Source organism: Arvicanthis niloticus, chromosome 5 (genome assembly GCF_011762505.2).
Source record: "Arvicanthis niloticus isolate mArvNil1 chromosome 5, mArvNil1.pat.X, whole genome shotgun sequence".
In the NCBI taxonomy this organism is placed as follows: domain Eukaryota; kingdom Metazoa; phylum Chordata; class Mammalia; order Rodentia; family Muridae; genus Arvicanthis; species Arvicanthis niloticus.
In genome coordinates, this window is record NC_047662.1 from 45,298,853 (window position 1) to 45,307,659 (window position 8,807).

Genomic DNA, 8,807 nt, shown 5'->3' on the forward strand with positions numbered 1-8,807 from the left:
GTGGGTCCTCTACTCTTAATGCAGATCTAAACAAAATGTAAGTAAAATCAAACATGTAGTTTTAGCAGGAAATAAATTGCCAAGGATGTAAGGTATTTTCAGATGTATGCATGTTCCCTTTCATTTCCTTATGGATGCTGCATTTTCTAAACCACCAGCATCACAGTCCTTCCTACTCTCTTTGCTCAGATCTGTTTTACTTCCCATTACTCTTGCAGCAGCTTCCCCGGGAGGACTTGGGCAAGCTCTAGGCCTTTGCTATGTTTACTGTTCTTTGGTCGTTTCAGATGAGGTGGTGGAGCAGAGGTCTGGTTCTTCAACACCCCAGCGCTCCTGTTCTGCTGCTGGCCTCCACAGACCACGGTCAAGTTTTGATTCCAGCACAGCCGAGAACCACTCACTTTCTGGCTCTCTCACTGGTTCCTTGACCAGCAGCACTTTGTCCTCGGCTTCCCCCCGCCTGGGCAGTCACACCATGGATTTCTTTGAAATGTGTGCCAGTCTTATCACTGCGTTAGCTCGTTGATAACCCACCTCTGGTCTCTCTTTCTGTTACTGCACTGTGAAATCACATATACTCTAAATTATATCGCACTCTCGGTATTACATGCTCTGCAATAGAAGTTGGTGTGAACATTCCCAGGTGACATGCAGTGTTATTGAAATCACCAAAACCACAGAAATCAGGCATTCTGTTTACTTTTAGAGCTCTACTGTGCCTATATAAGTTTGAATAGGTAGCAATGGGTGAGTGCTGGTGAAGATTGTTAGCTTAGACCTGGAAATTCACTACCCATGACGAGCACACCTCACTGATGAACCAGCTGATGTAGGGGTGGTTCGGTAGGACCTCCTTCCTTCATGTTTAATGCATGTAAAGCCAGTTTGCCTCCTAAATTCCAACAGGTGTCAAGCTGTCTAGGCACCCTTGCACAAGAAGATTAAGAAATATAATAACTGTTAGTGAAATATTTAAATGTAGAAATCTGAAAATCCTGTCCCCCTAAATATCAGAAACCAAAGTCTTTTTAATAGTTTCTGCAAGTACTACCTAGTATTAGCCATAAAGACTATGTTTCTGATAATAGGAGCCCAGTGTCCCAGCTTCCTGACAGTTGTGCAAGGCCCCTAGTTAAATCCCACCACTACCAAGCAATACAAAACCATGCAAAACTAATACACAGTTCAGTGAGACAAGCAAAATACCAACAGTCTCTTAAGAGAAAATTCTACTCTATGATCTTGTTTTGTGTTTATGAGACTGGGGTAGCTGGGGGGAGGGCCAGGAGTCACAGCCCTCTGGCATCTTTGCTAATTCATTTAAAATTTGTTATTGATGCCACCTCCTCCTTTTGTCTTCCTCAGTAGCCACTGTCTTTCCTCATTTCTTTTCCCTTTCTTTAATCCTTCAGTTCAAAACCTTGCTTTGGCCATAGGGTCTTTGTATACTTCCAAAGCTTGATCTGCTGTGACCTTCACTGTTGAACCTGACTGGACAGGGAAGCCTTAAATATTTAAAAATATATTCTTCTGGAATAAGTATATGTGTTGTTTACATATATACATATGTATTGACACATCAGTGCTTTTACTCAAAAAAAAGAAACCAAATTTTTTTGTGCTAGTTTTTTTTAATTTAAGATTAGAAAACACTATATAGCAGGATAGATAAAGTTAATTGATTATATGTTGTTTTGGTTAAAGTATTTTAAATTATGTGTAATTTATCTAATTATTTATTCATTTATTGTATTTATGTTGTAATTAACAAAATCATTGATCTGATTCACCCTAGAAAATATTAAGCTCTTGAAAACAAATGCAACATTGCCTTGACAGGTTTCTCTTCACCAAAAATAGTATATTTTCTATTTACCAAGAAGCAAATGGGACTGTTAGACGAAGTTTCTCATGTTGATTACAGAAGACAAGTTTGTCTACTTTTAAGTAGCTTTTTGAATCAGGAATTTGCATCATATCACATCAGATAACTTTGTAGTTCTTTTAAAAATGATGGTCAATTTTATCATTCCAACTTTTCAATAGTAAAATAAAAGAAACTTTGCTCAGTAATTTCGAAAGGAGGCATACACTTGAAGGTACCTTAAGGTTTTAACCTTTGAAAGATTGCCATCTTGTGGTAATAGATGGTAATTTTAGTAGTTATTTTAATAACAATACTTAGTCCTGGTTTGTCTAATGTGTTTTATGAATGTGGCATAATTTTGGCTTCTCCAAATGTGTATGTATCCTTTTTGTGGAGTGGGGGAGCCCACCTCATAATGTTTGCCTAATTATGACATGGAAGACCTTGAAATAAGGAACTGATTGGATTCCTTACCTCTAATAACGGCATCCACAACAGTTATGAAGGCAAGAAGGATGCAGAATGCTTTATTAGTCTAGTGAATTTAAACCAAAATTACTTTATATGAATGATTATGATGCTATTTGAGAGCTAAAAATTATTTACTATTGTCTTATTCATTCCAGTATTTATGAATACCTGGTTGACAGTTGCCTGTTGAATTTCAGGAGAACTGAAGGTCATTTTGTTTCTTTTAACATTTTAAGACATAATTATTTAATGAATCTAGGTGACAGAGTAAATTGGTTTGCAAAGAGAATTCAGTGACTCATCTTAAAAAACAGGCAGGAATTTAGTTGCCGCACAGGGGTTTGTTGCTCTTGGCAACAAAGAGGGAAAGAATTCTTTGCAAATTTACAGTTCCCACATTTCAGCCAATGCTGTGGGTATGGTAGATACTGAGTTTAGAGCAGTCTATGCTCTTGTATCCTAGGGAGAATTACTGTTAGGTTATAGATGTGGGCCTTATTTATGTCCTGGAAATGGAGTCCATCTGTTTCCAAAATAATATTGCCTAAAACAAAGAAACCCCACAGAATAATTTTGGAATATATTGTTCTGCTGTGCACCCTGCAGAGGACAGTGACTATTAGCATAAAGACTTGCAGACTTTCAGAAAAACACAAACCATGTAACCATGTGAAACCCTACTTTGCCCAAACTAGTTTGCTCTTGTAAATCTTTTGCTGAGTCTGGTTGCTTACCTGTAATACAACTAGGGAGCGTGAGGCAGATAGATATGTTGGGGCCTAATGACTAGATAGATAGCAAGACCTTGTTTCAAATTAAGATAATAAACCTTAGCATCCCATAAGAAAATATGAGAAATGATTGTTTCTGAGTGCCACAGATAGTGTGGTCATTAGTGAGTAACCAGAGCCTGATGCTAATTCAGAACCACTCCATTGACCATGCACACAGGTTCATCCTGACTCTGTAGCTTGTATCACATGCTGGTTTTTCTAATCAGATTGACTAGGTAGAACACCTATTCCTTTTTTTCCTTAGTGGACAAGATTACTTATGGAAAACCAGAAGAGCAAGAGACCAATAACTTTCTGTTGTGGCTTCATGCATAGCAAGTCAGTTTTATTCATTCTTCAGTGGCCACTGAATATTTCTAGGTCCTTTTATTTTGGGAACCAAAATTGAAGTTGTCTCAAATTAAATCTACAGGGAGAGAGAAAACCAAATCATTCATAAGTTAGGGTTTTGTTTTGATCAAGAAACCTTGTAAGAGACCCTTTCAGTATCTGGTTATCTGCAGCGAGAACCTAGGAGCCTAAGCTAAGCGGGAACATTAAGTCCTTCTGTGCTAGGGAATTGGATATATGTAGCACAGTAGTCTCTACTTTTTGCAATTAAGTTTTCAAGGATACTTAATTAATTCTGGGTACACTCTTTCCTTAGCTAGTTTGTACTCAGGGAACACAAATTTAATACTTGAGATGAAATGAAACACAATTTGGAAAACAATCATAAACAACTGAATCAGATCTTTACACTGCTTTATCTGTAGTCTCTACTAACAGGTAAGCATGCTTAGTTAATGTGGGCCCCACACTGATGTTTATAAGACTTAACAGCCTGGAACATACCTACCTACCACAGACACTACAGCTCTGTCTGGTCACTGGTTACTAAATTCCCAATGTGAAGTCTCATGCTTAAATCCGAGATCTGCCCATAGACTTGTTTGCTTTGAGTTTGGTTTTAAAGATCTAAAACTCTTCAGTCTGGAAACTTGTCCTTCAGTTCCTCTGTGGCTTGTTAGGTAGGGATTATGACTTAGTAGTTCTTGGCAACTCTGTTTAAAACTTTGGACGAAGGCTATGTGTATAGTAAGTGTGATCTTGGACTTGGCCTCAATTTAAAACCCTAAAAAGAAAGGGATGGATAAAGAGCTATTGTTCCTTTGAGCTCAAAAGTCCTGCCTTGTTTACTTCTTCAGAGCATCAGTGTTAGTGTTCATATTTATGTATTTTTATCTGTATACTAGTATGTGTGTCCTGTCTTAGTCTGAGGCATTTCAACGGTATATTAACCATAACTACTTGGACTACTGGAATGCAAAAATCAAAACATGGTGTGGATTTAGCATTAATTAGAAAATGACTGATGTGTAGCAGTGGCCGTGTTGATGCATTTCCAGGTCAGCTGATGCACCCTTGCAGTAGCCAGTCCAGTAAGCAGGCTCAGCAATCTCTCCATAAGTCACAGTGCCATACATGTTTTCATGCAGTGGTGACCAATTGCTCAGTGCAGTTGATCATCTTCTGGGCTGAACAGAAAGAGTTTGTGAAATATCTTATAGTCAAGTAATAAAAATAAACCCTGGTGTATTGTTTGTAAGTCCTGGGGTGACATATAGTATTTATAACTGAATATAGTTAGTCTAATTATAAAAGCTAGTTGATTGCACTAACTAGATGTAATTTTGTGAAATATTTATGATTATATTGATTTTTACTATAAGTATAAGTTATTGAGGGTGCTTAAAATCCAGAAAAAAATCTCTAGAACATACTTTTTCTGCAATTTTATTTATATGATTTTGGTGTAGGGAGTTTTGTACTGGGGACTGAACCCAGGCTTCACATGTATGAAGCAAGTGGTTAACTGCTGACCTAAATCCCCTGACCTTATTTACGTGATTCTTAAAGTACAGTCTCTTTTTGTAAAGGAAAATTAGCCCCAGGCCTATCTAAATAATCACAGTTTGTGACTGTTAGCTGAATTAGGCTTATCTAAATTTCATTTTGGTAATTTTTTATTTTATGCATAAATGAGATGACACTGTTTTTTATACAGTGTGTCTCTATGAACTACCTAATCACTATTGGCTTGATAGAAATTCTCCAAGCCTTTTTAAACTTGGAAATGTAACTTAAGTTAATGAGCTTTAAATCATGCACATATGTATGTGTATATATACATATGTATTATGTAAACAAGTTAGCGGCATCTTTACCAGCCTTTCCTTGAATATTTATGATGCAGTTGATGCCACTAAGCAGTAATAGCATGAGGAACAGACCCACAGTCTAGACTGGATTGAGTTTTGACTATCTTCTTCAGCCATAACCTGATCAGAATCAAGTCCCATCCAGATGTTATCAGACTGCAGGCCTGTATTTTGTGAACCAACATTAATGTTTACTGCCAGCCTTGCATAGCAATGCCGTTTGTGACTGCATGTGATGTTTGGTAACTGTAGTTTAAGTCTAAAAACAGTTCAAGTTTTATAGAGGTAATGTAGGATTATTTGGAGAAGCAGGGTGGATAAATTCAAGTATATTTAAAGTGCAATTAAGGAAATTCTACGGTATAATATTCTCTCCAGTTTCAAAAAACGTTAAGGATTTGTAAAATGTCCTAGAATGAAAAATTTTTGAACAGACTTTTTAAAAAATAAGGTTTATACAGTGATTTTTTTTTTAAATTCAAGGTTTGCTATTTTGTGTTAATTTAAATTTTCAAAGAGAAACTGAAGCCTCCTAGGAAAGAGTTTCATTGTTATTTTTCTCCTGCCAGTCTGAATGTGCATTTTCACAGCTAAAAGTCTCTTGTAAATAAGGGTTGTTACTAAATTTGAAGCCCATTTTTTCTAAATGGAGAACATTTTCCCAGAATCAAAGAGACATAGACCCACTGTCTACACAAAGAACGAAAGAGTGCCTGGTGCCTTCTCAAATAATTGCAGAGTCAAAGTAAACATGTGTTTAAAGTTCACTTCCCACCCCCAGTTCCTCTTGTTTTCCTGTGACTTGTCCCACAGATGGTCATGTGATTTGCTTCTGTCTTTTCAGTTCCACTTGACCAAACCTCACAGCATCACTGAAAGTTTTTCACTGAATACATTTTCTGTTTCATTTATTTCACTTTTTAAAGCCACCTGGGAAAATATTTGGCTGCCTTCTTATGCTTTTAAAATGAATACAATCTTTATATGTTAAAGTTTATAAAGGAAAGAAATTCAAAGCTAAGGGCCGGATCTAATTGGATCTAATCCCAGTTGCTACTATAGCAGCACAAGTTATGTAACCTTGTGTGGTTTTCTCTTGTACAAAATGTGGATAATAACCTACCTCACAGATGTGTGTGAGAAGCTGTTTGAAAGCCCCTAAGTAGGGGTTTAGGGTCCCATCTTCAACGTCAATCTTTCCTTTTATTTTTTACTAGACACCTTTGATAATGGTAGAATGAGTATCTTGTTTTTAGATGTCATATGTAATAAGGGCATAGTACTGAGAATGTTTAAGACACAGTTTCACAAATCATAGTGTTCTTACTGTAAGACACTTCAAAATTTCTGGAAAACCTCAAATGTTTAAATATCAAACCTGTCTTTTGTTTCAATAAATATTGTTATTCAAAATGTTGTCTGAAGCTGCCTTAATGTACCAGAATATAGCTGTCAAGACTGTTCACAACTGCTCATGGTTGTACTGTTCTCAGTGTTCATTGTGAAGTTGTTATGAACTATGACCTTGAAGGGTTGTATTTTGATATTATTTTGGTCGGAATGGTTGTGGTTTTTTTTTTTTTTTATCACGTTTAACTATTATACAGTGATTTTTGAGTGTAACAAATAAAACTGAAAGTTGGCAGATACTAGGTTATGTCCATGATCATAACATAGTGTATTACTGGATAGTAATAATATGACTTTTTTTTTTTAAGGGACACCATGCGTTCATTCTTAGCCTGTAAAATACTCCCATAATATATGGCACGGTGCTAGTTACATCTCTATTTAAAAACATTGAAATTGTATTGAAATTGGGACTACTTTTTATAATCAGTTTCAGAACAGAAACCAAAAGACTCCCAGTGATTTTGTTTAAATAACTATAGATTATAATTTTAGTTTTATTTTTATGCATTCTTGTGCATTTAATTATCAGTGGAAAGGATTTATCCTCAGTAACCATATAGAAAAGATGACTGAGTTGTGTAGCATTTCCTATGTGCGGGTTCTCTTTGATTAATGTTTGCACGTATATGGAGCTCCTTGGCAGCAAACACAAGAGAAAAGTGGCCTGTCTAATTGCGTGTCTGCATTTTCCACAAAATCAGATTAAAGTCTGGTTAATTTGAAAGCTATTTTTGTTTCTGTTCAGTAATTAAGCTAATATTCTGTGTTCCAGCTAAGAGAAAGCTGTTTTAGAAGGAAATTGCTTGGGACTCGTTGGCTGTTTCACGCCATTGTTGCTCACTTTGGTCTTTGTTATTGTACACTATAGTTTTTAACCTGAGTCATGTCTGGGTGTTCCATTTTTAAAACAAACTGCCGCAATATTAAGGACTTAGCACAGATTTATTCTTTTACTCTTTGGAAGTGCCATGGGCATACTTGGGTTCTCTCAGGTGACTAAACACAAACCTACTACTACTAATTTATTGTTATTATTATCATTATTATTATTTTTCCTCCTCTTTGTCCTTCTTCCCTATACCCCCTCTTCTCCTCCCCACTTCGTCTCCACCGCTGGTTTGTTTGTTTGTTTGTTTTGAGACAGGATCTCAGGTAACTAACCTTACCTTGGACTTGCTGTGAAGCTGAGGGTGACCTTAAGCTTCTGATTTCTCCTGTGTCTACCTCACAACCGTTGGGATTAGAGGCATGCATCACTATTCTTATTTTATGCTGTAGTGGATATTAAACCCAGAGTCTCATGCATGCAAGGTAAGCAGTCTACCACCTAAGTGATGTCTGCAACCCTTCTGTTTACCTTTAAAATACAGGTACTTTGTGGATATATTAATTGTACACAATGATTGATTTATAGTTTTGTTCACATAAGTGTAATGTGCTTTGACCATGTTTCCTTTTACTCTATATATATATATATATTTTCATTCTTTGCAAAATCTAGAATACGAGGCAACTTGATAGTTGTCCAAGTCTGACTTATTTTGTTTAATGTGATGCCTAGTTGTAGCCATTTTTCTAAAACAGCATAGTTTTGTTCTTACAGGCTTGTGTGTATGTATATGTTTGTGCCATGTATGTGCCAGGTGTTTTTAGGGGCTTATTAAAGCTAGAAAAAGACCTTAGATTCCATGAGCTTCAGTTACAGATGATGCTGGGATAGATAGAACATGGGTTCTCTGGAAGACCAAGTACTCTAACCATGGAGCCATTTTCCCATCCCCCATAATCTAGCTCTTTATGGCTGAATAAAACTGTACTCCCTGTGTGTATTACACATCACATTTTCTTGACATTCAACTCTTGACTGACAGATATTCTGAAACATGGATGGCCAGCACCTATATACGGTGTTGCCTTAGGATCCATCAGAATTGTGTATACATCCAGGAGTCATAGTTGGATCACATCATAATTCTTTTTTTTTTAGGATTTTTAGGAATCTTTTTACTGATTTCCATCGTGGCTGCATCAGATGTACATTTCTATCACAGTGGTTTGGGT

General features: G+C 36.5%; 1 protein-coding gene across 6 annotated transcripts in view; it reads left to right on the forward strand.

Moving 5' to 3' along the window:
• Window positions 1-6,746, forward strand: part of Prkaa2 (protein kinase AMP-activated catalytic subunit alpha 2) — a 74,115-nt gene extending 67,369 nt beyond the window's left edge. For all 6 annotated transcript variants that reach the window (XM_034502231.2, XM_076934552.1, XM_076934549.1 and 3 more), the window contains one exon: window positions 288-6,746. In XM_034502231.2, coding sequence (XP_034358122.1) covers window positions 288-526 — 239 coding nt within the window. In that variant the 3' untranslated portion in view covers window positions 527-6,746. The remainder of the gene's footprint in view (window positions 1-287) is intronic.
• Window positions 6,747-8,807: the final 2,061 nt, after the last annotated feature.